The sequence below is a fragment of the Telopea speciosissima genome, chromosome 4, assembly GCF_018873765.1.
Source record: "Telopea speciosissima isolate NSW1024214 ecotype Mountain lineage chromosome 4, Tspe_v1, whole genome shotgun sequence".
NCBI classification, from domain to species: Eukaryota; Viridiplantae; Streptophyta; class Magnoliopsida; order Proteales; family Proteaceae; genus Telopea; species Telopea speciosissima.
Genome location: NC_057919.1, coordinates 1,768,969 through 1,786,810, shown reverse-complemented (window position 1 = coordinate 1,786,810; position 17,842 = coordinate 1,768,969). Strand labels below are relative to the sequence as shown.

General features: G+C 38.9%; 2 protein-coding genes across 5 annotated transcripts; both read left to right on the top strand.

The window, feature by feature from the left end:
• Positions 1-2,480: 2,480 nt before the first annotated feature.
• LOC122657528 (protein RER1B-like) lies at positions 2,481-10,932 on the top strand. 3 transcript variants are annotated; one of them, XM_043852255.1, is made up of 5 exons: positions 2,481-2,617; positions 2,900-3,039; positions 3,260-3,638; positions 10,309-10,489; positions 10,603-10,932. In XM_043852255.1, exons 3-5 carry the CDS (start codon positions 3,289-3,291, stop codon positions 10,654-10,656), a joined length of 585 nt encoding a protein of 194 aa, XP_043708190.1. In that variant the 5' UTR covers positions 2,481-2,617; positions 2,900-3,039; positions 3,260-3,288; the 3' UTR covers positions 10,657-10,932. The 3 variants fall into 3 exon arrangements, with proteins under 3 accessions (XP_043708190.1, XP_043708191.1, XP_043708192.1); XM_043852256.1 differs by having other exon boundaries at positions 3,246-3,638; XM_043852257.1 differs by having other exon boundaries at positions 2,508-2,617; positions 2,866-3,039; positions 3,246-3,638.
• Positions 10,933-14,792: 3,860 nt separating this feature from the next.
• Positions 14,793-17,767, top strand: LOC122657526 (probable xyloglucan glycosyltransferase 12). 2 transcript variants are annotated; one of them, XM_043852252.1, is made up of 6 exons: positions 14,795-15,856; positions 15,974-16,282; positions 16,399-16,689; positions 16,800-16,913; positions 17,057-17,438; positions 17,517-17,767. In XM_043852252.1, exons 1-6 carry the CDS (start codon positions 15,089-15,091, stop codon positions 17,705-17,707), a joined length of 2,055 nt encoding a protein of 684 aa, XP_043708187.1. In that variant the 5' UTR covers positions 14,795-15,088; the 3' UTR covers positions 17,708-17,767. The 2 variants fall into 2 exon arrangements, with proteins under 2 accessions (XP_043708186.1, XP_043708187.1); XM_043852251.1 differs by having other exon boundaries at positions 14,793-15,856; positions 17,057-17,767.
• Positions 17,768-17,842: the final 75 nt, after the last annotated feature.

Here is a 17,842-nt window from a genome sequence, read left to right as displayed (position 1 = left end):
TAGGACTTTTCAATACCTAAGTTAGATCTTTCTGAACAGAGCACCTTCGCATTTATAGTAGAATTTGGTGGTGTAGAGAGTCTCAGTTGATAACAAGTAACCCTCGTAATAGATAGAGTTCCTAGGTAGTAAGATTCTTCTTTTGGTTGGTTGTTCCCCTACGAGAGATAGAGTCATGGTAGGGTAGATGTTCCTGATGGATCAACATTTAAACGTCTTAGTGTGTTGGATAAGATCCTTGGTGCTTGAGTCCATCTGGGACTATGTTGCTGGTAGGCGGTGCCCTGTACCCATGAGATAACGTATATCTTGTTGTTAATGGTAGTAGTCCATAGTACCTGGACTTCTTTGTTGATGGTGGTAGTCCGTAGTACCTGGACTTGGTCCTTGATGATAGTAGCCCGTAGTACCTGGGCTTGGTCCTTGATGGTAGTAGTATGTACGGACCAATCGAGTGAAATGTAAGGTGGCCGACTTTGGAATATATTTTTACTTGAACCAGGACACGTGACGGTCTCTGATTAGTTGGTGTGATTTTGGACTTATGACTTCTAAATCCTACGGAGAGGGTTCCCAACGACGCTAATGTGGGATGATTTTACAAATCACACCCAATGGTTGTACAGATGATAGAATCTTCTACTTAGGCCTATGTGAACAATGTTGGACACACGGAATTCATAAAAGAATAAACAAATAAATAAATAAGTAAGTACACGGAAAATAATAAATGAACCCTTTTTTTTTTTTGGGTACATGGGAAATAATAAATGAACCCATTTGTGAAGGAAATATCAGTCTAGGCCCTTGGGTCGTGGGAATTTTTTTCCCAAAAATTTAAGTGCGACGATTCTCTGCAGGGGCGACATCATATGTTGAAAGGCACCTAGTTACACTTGATTATATGGTTAAACATCCCATTAGACCCAATTCTCCTCTTGATGTTCAGGAATTAGATGTGAATTGTTGTACTATGTAGACATTTTTGTATTAATATGTGATTTTGCTTAAATATTTTTTTTTTTTTCAAATCTCCACCTCTTTCAACAATCATATGTGGTCAATTATTAAGGTGAAAAACAAACAATTTTCATCATTCAAGGTCAAGAGATAATTTTTTATCAATGGTGATTTGACACTATAATTTGAAAGGTGTGAAATACCTTTTCTCGATCAAGTTAGCGAGTCAAATTTCATGTTTGAAAATATTTGTTGAAAAATTCAATCTAAATTCTAAAGACTAATAAAAAAAAATATTTATGGGTCATGCAATCGAGATAGATCATAAAACTTGAAATGCAGACCCATCCAAAGAATAATGATGCTTAATCCACGAGTAAGGATGTCAACGGATATTCGAAAATTCATATTTGATCCGTGTTTGCATCCGTTTAGGAGATTCAAATCAGTCAAAAAACTAATCGGATACGAATATGATAATCCTCTTATCTGATCGATTATTATCCATTCGTTTAGCAATCCGACAGTATTAAAATGTCTGAAACATATCTTTGTGTATGTCTATCCGATTATTATTTTTATAATTTTATAAGTTAAGATAATGTGGTTCTTTTTCTAGATTTTCTATTGGTTATATATATATATATATATATTATTTTATGTATTGTGATACATGGAATCACATATCTATTAAAATAAATACAAGATAAAATCAAAAGTAGAAAACGTAAGAAAATCAAAGACTAAGAAGCGTAGAAGAAAGTTATTTGCTGAACTCTCAAGTCTCTACCCTAACCCTCGTCAACAAAACGGTAATGTAAATGGATAGGTTATTATCCGAATCCATTTGCTCAATGACCTATGAAAAAATTTTGCATCTTTAAATGAGATTTTATTTTTGGTAGAACATTATAAGTGGGAATTATTTTTTTGGTAGAACCGACAACATATTAAGCGAGTATTTTTTTTTGGGCATCTATCTTAAGAGAGATTTTTTTGGCACTACACTTAAGAATCCAACCGTTCATCCAACACTTGAAAGGACTAAAAGATGCCATTGCCTATGTTTGTACGATTGGATTCGCACCAAATTTTTTTCCTCTTAGGTTTGCTGTCCAGTCTGATTGACTGATTCCTCTCATAGGGGAACAGAAATGACGACTTTTAACCTCACTCGGACAGTGTGTTCGAGTAGAGGGTTAGATCATCATTTAAGAACCCCATGAGAGAAATCGGACAATGTACCGGGCAGAAAATCTGAGGACAGTGATCCGCACTTAACAGGATGAAAATCCTCAAATCCACATAAACTGGCCAAATGGGGACGCACGCAATGCATCATGTGAATTGTATCGACTTCAATTGCCATTGAAAACTGCACGCTTTAACTCTCACGTGTATTGTCATTCTCAACGAAAACAAGGTTAGTATCGGTAATGCGTGTTAATTCGTCGATCGATCCAGTTTTCCTCCTCATGAAACGCATCCTTGTGGATGTCTTGCAGGTTTATTTCACAGAAGCCAATAAAAATGATACGGAGTTATAAAGTAACAGATCGCTACCATTCACAGAAATGTCAGAAGGAGCTCCTCCATCATTTCCCTGCTTCGATCAACTGCTGAAACTCTACCTTAAACTTCATTTGGAGTTGAATTGGTATCCTCTCATTTCTTTATTAGGTTTTCCTTTTTCCAATGTTTTCTTGCAGATCTGTATTCCTACCGATAGAACTTGAATTAGTTTGCGTAAAGATTTTCGTATGTGAATTGAGTTCCTGATTTATTGAGTCTTTCGGCTGTACTTCAGAACTTTTACCGTCTTGTAGAACGCTGAAGTTTTATTGGAATCGAACGTATATGCTGAAAATTTAGGGTTTATTTTTTCCCGCCATCTATCCGGTGTAGATCTGGCTTTTGAACTTATTTCTTCATGGAACAGGAGCTGTTAGGATTACCTAGTTGATTTCGAGGACCAGTTCCTGCATTTGCTGGCAATTTTTCTTAGGGTTATTTGATTATTGACGTTTACTCCTCCCGAGATCTGCAACTCAAGATTTGGTATTATTTGACGAGGAACAGGTACATACTCTTCTTCTTCTTGTGTGCTACTAGATATTCTGAGATTAATCTACTCTTCGAACGTACAGTTCAATGGGTGTGTTCATATTGTTATTGTTTTCCAATTAATCAATTTTCTATTCCGTTCAAGTTGAATATGTTTTTGTTGAACCATTTGTCGAATCTGTCTTGCTGTTTTTTTTTTTTTTCCTCCCTAAATTTACTAGTATGATTCTATTAGATCGTGGAGACGGGTAAAACCTGATTTTCATGGAGGGAATTGGGGGCGATGCTGCCTCAACCGTGGCGCCTCTGGCCAAATGGAGAAATGACTTATCGAAGGCTTTTCAGTATTATTTGGATAGATCTACTCCTCTTCCAGTCCAAAGGTGGCTGGGAACTCTTGCTGTCGCTGCCATTTATGTTTTGCGTGTTTATTTTGTTCAAGGGTTTTACATTGTCTCCTACGGCCTGGGGATATATATTTTGAATCTCTTGATCGGGTTTCTTTCGCCAAAGGTTGATCCGGAGCTGGAAGGTTTGGATGGGGCTTCATTGCCTACAAAAGGTTCTGATGAATTCAAGCCGTTCATTCGCCGCCTCCCTGAGTTCAAGTTCTGGTAATTGAATATTTTTTTAGTCTAATAGTTACTTTCATTCTCTATTTTTTTTTATTTTTACATTGTCTACTAATGTATGTGGTTACGAGTTTCTCTCTCTGCCTGCTTCACTTAGACTGAGATGTGGTTACAATGTGTCTAGCTTTTTCGCTTGGTGGGTGAGCAACGTGCTATTTACCTTCAATGTTGTGTAATATTTGCATGGTTGCAACCAGAAGTGTAATGTCAATGGTGTTTGAAAAATACCATTATTGTTTTGTTTCTTTCCTTACGCAATATCCATATGGAGAAAAAATATTCCATCCTAACGTGGAATGGAAATACTATTTACAAAAATATAATTAATGGTATTTGTTTTGTCTTTCTTCACGCTTAGTATTTTATCTATTGAGGTTATACTTTTATATGGCTATTTTGTTTATTTTCTTGTTAAGCTGGTCTTTAGGAAATTGATTTGCCGTGGCAGCTTGGCACTTGCTTTGTTATTGGGGCTGGAACCGTCCAGAAGTGATTATGTACTGTATCCCCTGGTCTTTAGGAAATTGATTTTTCGTGCCTTATGCATTTTATTATTTATGGGATTTTGTTTTAAAATCTGCACTTTCTATTCATGCTAAACAGAATGTATATTTAGGGTTATAAAAGTTTATTTAAGAGATTGAAGAAATTTGGTTTTAAAGACTAAACATAATAGCAATCCTGCTTGAAAGATGGAATTGTTTCCTCACAGAAAAAACTTTGATGGGTGGGCACATCCATACTCTTGTATGGGTGGCATACCTACTTATGTTTCTTGAAAGGCTGATTTGGCAATTCCAGCTAGTGGTATCTAGGCAATGTTTGGATTGGTAATGGGTTTCTAAAACATTTAAAGGGCTGAAATCGAATAACCAAAAATCAACCAGTGTGATTTGGCCAGGATTCAGTCGAAGGTCTATTCCAGCAAGCTGAATTACATAATAAAGTTGGACAAAGATCTAAAGATTTGGATGTAGAATTCTATTAAAATTGATAGCATGATCCAACTTTTGCAAGAAGGAATAAACTAGAAATCAAATCCGATAGATAATTCTGAACTCAGAATTGGAAAATCAGGTTCTATGATAGAAAAATAAAAAATTCCTACCTGAAGATAGAATTTCAAAAAACAGTGAAAAGATGAGATTTAACTGTTTGATTGAAGAAGATAAGAAAGAAGAATGGGATGTGTTCAGGAATTACCACCAGAAACATTACCTTGGAATCACCACGAGGGAGCCTACTGAATCACCACAGCAGGGATCCTACTGAATGACTACAACAGGGAGGTATTGAATCACCATAGAACCAAAGCCTGAAATCATAATCTCATTCATCAAATTCGTGTGCAGGGCTGTAGCTCCTTACAAACTTATATTAGAGACTCAAAATAGGACTCAAGCTAAGCTTAAAACTCCTCCAGCTAATAGTTTGTTTTAGAGGTGGTCTTAAGTCTTAACTAATTAAGATGCTATAAAATAACAACTTGAAACAAGGCTGGACTCATAGAAACCTAATCCAGCTCAACTAAAACACTTCAATTAAAAAATAAAGGAATAGGATTCTAACTAGATCCCGCAATTTAAGTAATTAATAAATCCCATATTCATTCTTCCTACCCATATTTAGGCCGACTAAAGGCATAACATGTATAGGACTTGACCCAAGGCTTATCTTAACTAAAATAAGCCTACTTTTTATTTTTTTTGGCTATGTATGTTGATTTCCAAATAATTCACATATTTGTTTTGCCACATGGCCAACTCCATTTGGTTGAGACTTGACACAGTGAGCTAGGGACCTTGGGGCCTACCTGCTCACAAAATGTCAGTGTTGTCGGGCCTACTGCATGGAAGAACTAGGCACCTGACATGGAGGAGTATGGGTGTGCCCACCCATAAATCCAGTTCTCTTTCCTCATTTATAGTTGTGTTATATTCAATTTTTTTAGGTTGCTCTTGTACCTTCTGGAAGATCAAATAGTTGCATTGCTAATCTAAAAGAAGTTGCTGAGCTTTCACCTTACGAAACCATAAAATGCATTGTATATTGAGGTTTATCTAATGATGGTTTATTGTTACTGTCTTACAACTGTGGATATCAAGGAGAGTTTTGCTGTATGAAGTATGAAGTATGAACTATGAAGCACCATTTTTACATGTGCAAGGAACATTGTTGAATTATCTCCCAAATTTCTGAAATTTGTGTTAGAACAGTTACAGACCTTGTCAGTTGTGAATAATGAAGAAAATAGTGAAAAGAAGGAATTGATTTTCGAACCCAATGCTTTTGCCGTGAGGGAGTGTTTCTTTCCTGCTGAGAAAACCTGGAAATTCCAAAAGACCTTGTCATTTGTGAATAATGAAGAGAATAGTGAAAAGAAGGAATTGATTTTTGAACCCAATACTTTTGCCGTGAGGAAGTGTTTCTTTCCTGCTGAGAAAACCTGGAAATTCCAAAAATAATACTGAGGCCTTTGAAACTCTTGCTGTTTTTGTTGGAAGGAGGTAAAAGTAAGCAATGATTTTTGTTAAACCAAAGTTTAAACTACTGGAAGGCTGGTAGATTAGAGGACGGGCCTTGTGATGCAATATCACTTGGCTGGTTGGACCAGCATGATAGGATCTGGAGACCCAAACCCAAATAGAACCGGTCCAAGGGTTTTTGGTTCAGCAAGGGTTGGAATTAGTTTAGTAATTAGTTATTTATTTTATGTCTTTTAATTGTTTGGGTCAGCTACGTAAGATTCTTATTTCAGTTTTAGAAAGCTACTAGGATTTAGTTTCCTTATTCATTTGAGTTTCCAAGTTAAGAGTTAGTTTCCTTTCTTGTTGGGTTTCTTTTATTTAAGTAGATGTAACCGTGCTATGAGAACTCGGATTTGATTAATAAGATTTTGTTAGTGAAGCTCTGCGTTAGTGTGTGTGAACGTGAGTTCCCCCTTCCCCCTCCTTCTCATTCTTCAATTGTTTTCTCTGTGAAGCCCACCATAGCAGATCACCACCTTGGTTTGCATTACCTTGGTGCAAGTGTAACGGTAAGGTTGCTCCATTGTGACCAAGCATGGTCACAGGTTCGAAACTGGAAACAGCCTCTACGAAAGCAGGGGTAAGGTTGCGTACATTATGACCCTCCTCCATACCCAGTAGTGGTGGGGAGCCCCGTGATGCAAACCCGAATGGGTAAGCAAGCCAAGATCGGATCTAGTAGAGAATAGGGGTAGGTATGAAAATAGATAGCTAAGTTGTAGAGCTGGAGTCCCACCAGTCTACCAGCCGTAGGAGTCCCACCTAGGCCCGCGGTAGGAGTCTCATCTAAGCCCACTTGAGTCACACAAATAAAACACTAAGATAGTGCTGTAAAATTCAATGGCTGGTTTTGAGAGCAGCCAAGGTTTGCATTATATAGAGGTGAAAAACCTTGAGTACAAGAGAATAACATTAAAGAAACCCTTAGAATTCAAAAACCATTTTGGAATTCTCCATACATAGAGAACAATTCTTAGACATAGAAACTATCCCCAAGACCTAGAAAGCTGTTCCCAAGACATAGGAACTACAATCAAGATATAATAACTACTAAGATAGGAAAACTAAAAGACTAATTAATACTACCTAGGAAATTAAAACCCACTACATTAATTAACCTAGGAATGAAAATAAGCTAATTTTAGGCCCATTAAAGTTGCCCATTACAAAGAAAACACATGGAATCAAAGGCCCAGTGCATACATAACCCCACCAAAGGCTTATTTCTAATAAAATAATCCCACTATGTGACTTATCTGCATCACCTCGTGCACTGGGTACACCCTTTTTGGAAGGCTGGTAGATTATGGGGGGTAGCTTTAATTGTGTCTTAACTTATATGTGAAGAGAAAATTCTCATAGACATCTTAGAACAGGGGGATAGATTTCTTCAAAACTTGTTTTCCGTCAATATGTGAATTATAAAGCCCAAATGTATTGTTAATGGACCTGGATTTAATTTTTTTTAACAATTGAAAACCTTGATTTATTTATTTATGTCAAATGAATAAGCGTAAGCCTTGTACAGAAGATATTGCATATTCTCTGTGGATTAGAACTGGGTGGAGTTTTTTAACTTCTATTTCTGTTTCAATGACAATGGAATGTTACAATTAATGATAAGATTCATGATTTAATCCATAAACTCCTTTAAGATTTTAATTTTCAGAACATTGGTTTTAGTGCTTATGTTATAGGGGGAGAACGTGTGGAAGCAAGGTCTTGGTATTAACTGGAGTTGTTTGGGGCATGTGTCCCCTAGGATTTGTCCCTCATTGTGCATATGTGGAAAAAATGAAAGATAAAAGGATGGAAAGTCCTTCCCTCATAAGTATACTCCTGATAATCAGGCCAGGTAAGAGCTGCAAGGCAAGGCTCCAATTCAAGAAATATTAAGTAAATAACAATGAGATCAAAGATCACATCACATATGGTGGGGGTGCGTTTGTGTCTACAGTATTATCTTCTGTTATTTATGACCTTTTGATTCCGTAAGCAGAAGTTTGGTATTTTTCATCTATTCATTTCCCCTACTCATTGCTCAAGGGATTTTGATTAGTCAATAATTTTAAGAAATTTTTAGGCAAGAGGTTCAGTTTTCACCAATTTGTATGTGCTCTTGGGATGTATCCCGTGAATGTGAGGAGTATTATTTCTCCCATTCCACATGCAAAATATTTACTTGGACTTAAGATTCCTTCCAGCTATGCTATATATCCATTTCTATGGGGAGCCTTTGGGTACAAACCATAAAAAGTTGAATAATTTGTATTTGAATAGCATTAATTGGCCCATCCAAGCCAAATTCAAGGTTTTTAAACACCTTATGGTGATCACTTGGAAATGTAGATTTTCTTTTTCTTTTTTAATCAGTCCATGATCTTGGAGGAACTTGGGAAGATTCCAACTTTCTTTGAGTGTCATTGACAATGACATGTTCAGTTGAAGCCCTGAGGAAATTTTATTTCATCTTTTCTTAAGTACCATTTCATGAAAATTTGTTTAGGCTTATACTTTCATGGTTTTGACTTTTGACCACCTTTTACATTCATAATAGTCCAAGGATTCAAGTATGAAATATCCCTGGCTCCAGTCACGGTTTAGCTGAATTGGATCGGGATAGGCCAAGACTGATCGAATCCTAGTTTAACCTAAGGTTGGCTTTCCTGGCTTGTTTTCCCTACTGATCTGTGAAGGATTGGCTGATCATGGTCTGAATTGGTCCTGTTCGATCTAATCCTGAATCATAATCTTGAAAACCTTATAGTAGTCTTCACCTTTGTGTGGAAGATGGTGTCCTAAAAAACTATTTGACTGCTTATGTTTGGGTGTTAGGGAAAACATAACCAACTGAAGCATGATTGGAATGCAAAGCGGCTTGTTTTGCCACATGGACCACTATTCATTGAATCATTCTGATAATTGGATAGGTAGGGAATGACTTGATAGCCCGTGTCCCAAATTTTAGAGTTTATCTCAACCATATAGCCATTAAGTGCAAGCCTTTTCCCCTGTTTTTTCAGTGGTCCTTTGTTTTCATTAGTAAAATGACATGTGGAGAAATCAGATTGAAAATAGACTCATGATTTGATAATTATGTGGATGATATGTCCACTGCGTTTGGGCCCCATCAACATGCTGCAATGGGGCCAAAAAAAGCCTCTACAGTTGGAAAGCATTCCCACGGCACGTCAGCTGGAACCCCCTAGTTCAGTTCTTCTGTCCATATTTTTGCTATGTATGTTCGGTGGTATATTTTCCAGTTCAAAGTTGGTGAGTCCTTCCACCATCTTTGTGTTATGCTTTCTTCGTGATATGTAGTGAACACCCATGAGCTATTTTATAATATGAGCGTATCAATGATATGTAGTGAACACCCATGAGCTACAGTGCAGAATCACATTTTAAGTTGGTGTAGAAAGTTCAGTTATCTGTGTAAAGTTTGATCTCACCTTTTTTTTTTTATTTTTTTTGGGGGGGGGGGGGTTGTGTTGCAACAAATCACAAGAAACAGTTAGGAAGTAGAATTTTTACATTTCAAGATTCTACCCTCAGATTGAATTGTACATCTTCCTATCACACCTAGTTTAAAAAAAGGGCAACAAGTGTAAATGATTCCAGAAAGGGAAATGACTAAATGAGAAAGGTCTAATATTATCCGGTGCATGAAACTGGGGAAGGGAAACAATAGCTGAACCTAGTAGGAAACAGAGCAAGTGATGAATTACAAGCCATATATTTAATCTACTCGTGTCTCTTCATCTTCTGTTGTTGTTTTCCTGTGAGATTTTTTTGGAAGATGGTAAATTGTACGTAGAGAATGCATTTTTCTCCAAATAATCTGGTTTGTTGAGGTTGGGAATGTCGTGTATACTTGTATTCCTGATTTAATGCATATAAAATCCAATGTTTAACTCCTATATTATTTATTGATTCATTTCTCTAAATGTTGTTTCTTTTAGAAAGTGTGTTTGGTTCTTGTTGATTATTATTTTGAAGGCAAAAGAATTTTATCTTTCATGTGAATTAATCAATTGACAAATCATGTGTGCTTTCTAATGATATAAGGTCTAAATTTTACTGATAGATGGTCCAATACCGTGTCTCTTTCTTATGGTGCTTAGGTATTCTATCACAAAGGCCTTCTTGATAGCCTTTGGTATGACTTTCTTCTCAATGTTCGATGTCCCGGTCTTTTGGCCTATCTTGCTGTGCTACTGGGTGGTTCTATTTGTTCTCACGATGAAGCGACAAATTCTACACATGATCAAGTATAAATATGTTCCAATCAGCCTGGGCAAACAGGTGAATTTCCAATACTTAAATGGTTGTTGCTTTGCACCCCCCAAAAAAGGGGGTTGTTGCTGTTGTACTTGTTCCAATTTTCCTTATTTGATTTGTCTCCTTAATTTTGGCAGAAGTACAGTGGAAAGAAGCCTTCTCCAAGTGGTAGTGGTTTACCCAGGGACTGAAGTTTGTTGAATCCATAAACATGAATGGGCAACAAGAAGTAAGATTTATGGACCATGTGAAATTTCTTGGTTTTAGATGATCCCAATAGAAATTAGAACATATATTTCATTTCATTATGCGTGTTTAGTGTCAAAGTTCTCCTATGCCGTTGGCTTTATTTGTGGCCAGCAAAAATTGTGTTGAAACTTTCTGTGCATACATATATGTTGGAAGATTTTTTGTTTCCTGTTGCCACATTCAAATGACAGTCAATGTATTTTGTATGACTTAAAAGTCGTCTCTAACCAGTTAGATTTTGTGTATATTTTACTCTCTTTTTTTTTATTGAACGGAGAGGAGGCGGGGAGGGGTTGGGTTTGGTTTGAATGGGTGGGTACAGGTTTAATATTTCTTGGCTTGGATTGAGGAATCTCTTCATTTCTGATAGCGTAAAATACACGTACACTGCTATAATGCACCCAATATTCCTCATGCCCCCCAAGGTGCTGACAAGTCCACACTTCTGATCACCCCCCGGGAAAAAAAAAAAAAGTCCTCACACACCCCTTCAAAATTTCATGTACCACCCTTACTTTTCAATCTAAAGCCATTTAAGTCCACAAAGTTAATTTTAGACGTTAAAAGCTAATGTACAATTATACCTTTTTTTTAAGGTTAAATTACCAAAATGCCATTAACTTAAAAAACAAAAACGAAATTGCCCTTTCTCCTCAGAAGAAAAACTCTCCCCACAAAAAAAAATACCTACTTGATTTGAGGGAAAAACTTTCCCACCGGAGAGCGTAGGTTCCTTTTCATACAAGTATTTTTATTTTTTAATCTTTCACATAATTTGAATATGTAGGTCTCATGTGAATGATACCATTTTAAGAACAATCAATAATGTGGCGTGCATATTCCTACCTACACTGTCTGCTTGAGGAACCCTCTCCCTTTGTTTTGAATTCATTTTATGTTTACCTAAAGATACTTAACCAAAGTTTTTTAATTTAACATATTCATTTTGTATTGTATACTACATAGTACATACACTCTTATGCAGTTATGTTCAAATATTTTTTCTGTTGCCAGTTGCCACCTTTAATAAAGGGGAGGCTTTTGGTGGTGGAAAGACTAGATACCCCTGTTTTGGGGACTTATGCATCCACTAAAACCCCTTTTATTCTTTTTGGGTTTTTTGTCCTCACTTCCTTCTCTCTATTAGTTCAGGCTATGTGAACTCATAGTTTTTAAAACTGGAGCACAAGAATCGAATTGAAAAAGGGCCAGCTGGTTTTGGTTTTGACCAGCGAATTTTCCTCAATTTGCAGAAAGCTATCAAAACCACTTGGTAGTGGTTTTGATTCGATTTTGGGCCTAGTCAGCTCTCTATGTCGATAGATTAAACCTGTCCTTTTCTGGTGGAACCTGGTTTGACCATTTGGTTTGGTCTGTTTTTAAAACTGCAATAAACCATAAAAAAATAGGGTTAAAATTTGAAATAAGTCCTAAGAATTTTGGTCGTTGGATAATAAATTTACCAAAGTTGTAGGTGGTAAGGAAAGAGAAGAGTTAGGGTAGCTCTAATGGCACTTGAAGGAGGTACCGTCTTGCGTCTTGCATCCCACATAGAAAACCTTTAAGGGTATCTCAATAAAATGAGCAGAAGGACGCGATCGAGACAGTCATTTGAAGGGGTCATACAACCATGCATGCCTCATTCTTTTTCCGCAAAGAAAATCTAACTTTCTTCCTCTTTTGGGGAGTTCAGTTCCTACACATCCATTGTCATCTTTTAATTTCTTTCTCCCCACTTCCTTTTCTCAAAGGTGTTGACGCAATTGACAGCCTTAGAGAAGCTGAGGAACTGAGAGGTCGAGTAGTGATCCCTCCTTAGATACAAAAAATAGAAGCTCAATTTTGTTACTAATTGGTACTATAGGTAGCTTAAAAAATTAGCTTAGAATCCACGGAATCTGCCGATTCAAATCAATCATCCCTGATTCTGATTATGCTCGATTCCTAAGTCTGGTTTTTAGGTCAGGATATTAGAGAGAGAGAGAGAGATGGATTGGTATCGGTTTTGGAACTGGTTTTAGAGAGAGTGTTCGGATAATATAGACAGGGTTTTAGGAATTGGTATTAGATTGGCCGTGTTGTTATAGGCTTACACCGGTATTGATACTGATATTGATTAGTGATATAATATAGACAGGGTCAAATGGTCAATTGGTAGATATAGATTGGTATCAGTTTTGGAACTGGGTGATACCTTATTCGATGTCATGCACTAAAATTATGGATATTGTTGTAGTTAGAATCTGAACTGTCATGTTAGGGTTAAAGCAGACTTCGAGGTGGACTCTCTAATGCTAAAGTTAGTAATGTAAGCAATAATATTATGAGTTGAAAACTAAGTAAGTACTTAAGTGAGTAATAAAAGCGATTAGGGATCTCATTGTCTTGTATGATGCCGGTAGAATTGGTTTTCATATTGAAGAAGAAAAAAAAGTCCCCCAACTCAAACGTCCCCTGTCACAAGGGGAGTGTGATAAGTGAATTCAAGTTTGGATGAATGACAACAATTTTCACCACAATCTTATATTTTGGTACTGATACTGAGTTTTATGCCACATGTCAATCATCCATAGATAGACTATTTTTAATACATATCGTATACAAATATATCAATACCAGTATGAATCAGCAGTATCAGATCGAATAGGATAATATTACGTTTAAATTTGATTAATTTTTAGTTTTGATAGAACATCCTTAATTAGAAGTTAAAACCGTTCCATTGATTAGTCTGATACCGATACCGATACCGTTTTATTTAAAACTTTAATAGAGTACATGCATAGCAGACGACGAGACTCCCAAGTCCCCAAGTCCCAACGACCATCACCGACAAACACACACAGGAGAGACATAAGTGTTTGGTTTGGTTTGGTCATTAGTATTAGTTCGGCTCCCCTTTTAGGCTTTGGGGGAGCCTTTGGAGTGTTGGACTTTCTCTCTCATCTCATGTGCTTTTTATGTGGATGGATCTTTTATTTTAATTTCATACGTAGTGTAAATCTTAAAAAGTCATAACGATACCAGATGATACCAGACGAGACAACCTTGTTGTAACTTGTAAGAAGATCTCATCTCCCAATCCAAAAAATTCCAATCGCTCGTCCTCTCCCTGTCTTTGGATTCCAATCGCTCATCCTCTCCCTGTCACATTCTACGCTTCGGATCAAACGATGTTTCGAATTTTATTAACGCTGTAAATTTTGTAGGCTAACCACTTTATTATTCCCCGACTTATTTGTAGATTAATTAATCAGTAGGTAATCACAGACTGGGGGTAGAGAGAAGCGTGGAGTTCTTCTATAGCGCGATAGAGTGTGTAGTGCACATCCAATGGTCTGTAACATACAAACACGCAGCACAACACATAGAATGGTGATTATTGGGCTGCGTGCCAATACACTGCAGACCATCGGATAATACACTACACGCTGTGCCAATACACTGCAGACCATCGGATAATACATTACACGCTATGTCGTGCTACAGAGGACCCAAATCCCTCAGGCCCCACCCTCTCTAAATTCTCGGATTTGAGTCCTGTGGATTTGGATCCTTTTAGCGCACCAACCGACGGTCTTGGGGTTCTTTCTTCTTCATTTTTTGGGAGCTTTCCGCTTCGTTACATTTTTTTTCTTTCTTGTGTGTAACTTGTGATTTTGATTCCATTTTTGTTCCAATCCCGTTATCAATGCAATCAATCAAATCAAATTAAGAATCGAGACTTGACTAGTAGACTCTCAGACAATATGTTCGTTCTCTCTTTTGATTTGGATTTTACTTTTTTTTGTATTTTTCACAGATTTACACGCAATTTGCAGGAAATACTCCTTCATTGTCTTTTTCATGATTTGAATTTTGAACCCAGAGCACAGCCAGAGCCAAGGCCAACGCCAGAGCGAGCTAATCGTTTCTCATTTAAATCTCTTTCCCTGTCATTCAAATAGATATCAAAGAAGACGTATTGAGCTCTGTAATTCTCTCTCGCTCCTCTCTGTTTCGGTGGCCTGCCTGACTGCCTGCAAGCTGGAATCTTCTGGGGCTCCTTCCCTCCCTCCCTCCTTTATAACAACATCCGGATGTCTCCATGAACTGATCTGGAGACGCTTTGCTTCCACATCTCCCACCCACGCGTCCCTTTTTCCGTCTCTCTCTCTCTCTCTCCCCCATCCACCTGCTTCTGCCTTTCTTTTCTTTTGTTTGCTTCTTTTTTGAATGATAGATTGTCATGTGGGTTCCGACATCTCTTGGGAGGCTGGAGCTTATCAGTCCTCCTTGGACCAAAATAACTCTTTGAGAGGTCGATATTGTGACTGAAGTATCTTTTTGACATCACATTAGAGGTAAAAGAGAAGGGGACAAAAAAGAGGAAAAATGGCACCGTCATTTGGTTGGTGGGCGAAGAAGAACCACCGTGGAACGCCAGTGGTCGTGAAGATGGAGAACCCTAATTGGTCCATGGTTGAGTTAGAGGGTCCTCTGAAAGAGAACTTCCTCCTTGACGGAGGGAGGAGTGAGAGCAGTGACAAGGTTAAAGGGAGGAACGCCAAACAACTCACTCTAGTACTTCTCCTCAGAGCTCACAGGGCTGCTGGCTGTCTCACCTCCATCGCTTCTGCAATGTTCGGTCTCGCTGCCGCTGTAAGGCGTCGGTTGGCTTCGGGAAGGACCGATTCGGAGATTGGGAGCGAGATCGAGAATGAGAATCCCAGAGTTAAGAGGCGAATCTATACTTTTATCAAGGCCTTCTTGTGCTTCTCCCTCCTGTTGTTGGGGTTTGAGATTGCGGCCTACTTCAAGGGTTGGCATTTTGGGACTCCCGACCTGCAACTGCAACGCCTCTTGTCCACGCCCTTGCTGGCCCGGGGGATTTTTTATTCTCTCTATTCTAAATGGGTCATGGTCAGGCTGGAGTACTTCGCTCCCACTCTCCAATTCCTCGCCAATGTCTGTATTGCTCTCTTCCTTATACAGAGTCTTGACCGTTTAATCCTATGCTTGGGTTGCTTCTGGATCCGATTGAGGAAAATCAAACCAATCCCCCACAAAAGGACGGATGGTGATATTGAATCCAACGATGGCAATGCAGACGACTACTTCCCCATGGTTCTGGTTCAGATTCCGATGTGCAACGAGAAAGAGGTAGCTTTCGCCTCTCTCTAAATCCAACCCCCCCCCTGCAAATGATTTTTTCCCCCTGACTTCTTTGTTTAAGATAGCTAGAATTTTGGTTTGATTCATCGATTGCCTGTATATAAGGTTTATCAACAGTCCATTGCTGCCGTCTGCAACATAGATTGGCCGAAGTCGAATCTACTGATCCAAGTGCTGGACGATTCCGATGATCCAACAACCCAATTACTGATCAAGGCGGAGGTTCATAAATGGCAGCAGGAGGGTGCCCCCATCGTCTACAGACACCGGGTTATCAGGGACGGATACAAAGCGGGCAATCTCAAATCCGCCATGAATTGCAGCTACGTCAAGGACTATGAATTCATTACCATATTTGATGCTGATTTCCAGCCCACCCCAGACTTCCTCAAGAGGACAGTTCCTCATTTCAGGGTATACACCTTTCCTTAGTATCATTATGACCGTGTTGCTATGGAAAACAGGAGTGAAATGGGAAATTGCCGCTTTTTTGGTCGGGTTGTTCTTGTCCTAACGGGGTTTGCTTGCAGGGCAACGATGAACTGGCACTGGTTCAGGCCAGGTGGTCGTTCGTGAACAAGGATGAGAACCTGCTCACGAGGTTGCAGAACATAAACCTGTGTTTCCACTTCGAGGTGGAGCAGCAAGTGAATGGGATTTTTATCAATTTCTTCGGCTTCAATGGGACTGCTGGTGTGTGGCGGATAAAGGCTTTGGAAGAGTCAGGTGGGTGGATGGAAAGGACCACTGTTGAGGACATGGACATTGCCGTTCGGGCTCATCTCCATGGCTGGAAATTCATCTTCCTCAATGACGTTGAGGTGTGCTACAAGTTTAACATGGCAATTAAACTCAATTCCTCTAAATCTAATGTTTTTGCTTCTGTTATTTTGGTCTGTCGTTAATAGCTTCTGGTTTCTTTTGCGTTCAGTGCCAATGTGAGCTACCGGAATCTTACGAAGCTTACCGAAAACAGCAACACCGATGGCATTCTGGGCCCATGCAGTTGTTTCGCCTCTGTTTACCCGACATTATCCGATCAAAGGTACTTGAACGAGTTCAAAATTTTGAAGATTGCTTCCTTTTTTGGGTCGATTATCTTGGTAATGAATTCCCGATTTAGTTGATCACTGGTTTTTTTTTTTTCCTAATGATTTTCGGTGATCCAATTTGGGGTGGTGGATGCAGATCAGTGTGTGGAAGAAAGCCAACCTCATCTTCCTCTTCTTCCTCCTCAGAAAGTTAATCCTACCCTTCTATTCTTTTACCCTCTTCTGCATAATTCTTCCATTGACGATGTTCGTACGAGAAGCAGAGCTTCCGGCCTGGGTAGTGTGCTATATTCCAGCAACTATGTCTTTCCTCAATATCATTCCGGCACCGAGATCCTTCCCCTTCATCGTGCCTTACCTTCTGTTCGAGAACACAATGTCCGTGACCAAGTTTAACGCCATGGTATCGGGGCTCTTCCAGCTGGGGAGTGCTTACGAGTGGGTCGTCACCAAGAAGTCCGGGCGTTCCTGCGATGGCGATCTTACGTTTCTGGTTGAGGATGGGCCCAAGAAGCAGCAACAACAACAGCAACGGCCGAGGGGATTCTCCGTGTCTAATCTGGAAGCAAAGGGGAAAGAAGGGGAATCCCGAGAGAAACAGGAGCAACAAGGAAAGAAGAAGCACAACCGGATATACACGAAGGAGTTGGCGCTGGCGTTCCTTCTGCTTACTGCGTCGGCGAGAAGCTTGCTTTCTGCGCAGGGTATACATTTCTATTTCCTCCTATTTCAGGGAGTTTCTTTCCTATTGGTGGGTCTCGATCTGATTGGCGAACAGGTCGACTGACTGAGCAACTCTAAGAGAAACAGACAGGCAAAGCAGAGAGGGGTGAGAGACGATGTTTGGAACGCATAGTGAGTGGATTCGAGTGGCAGTGCTCTTTCGCAGAAGATATATAGAGACTCTCCCTAACCATGTCCA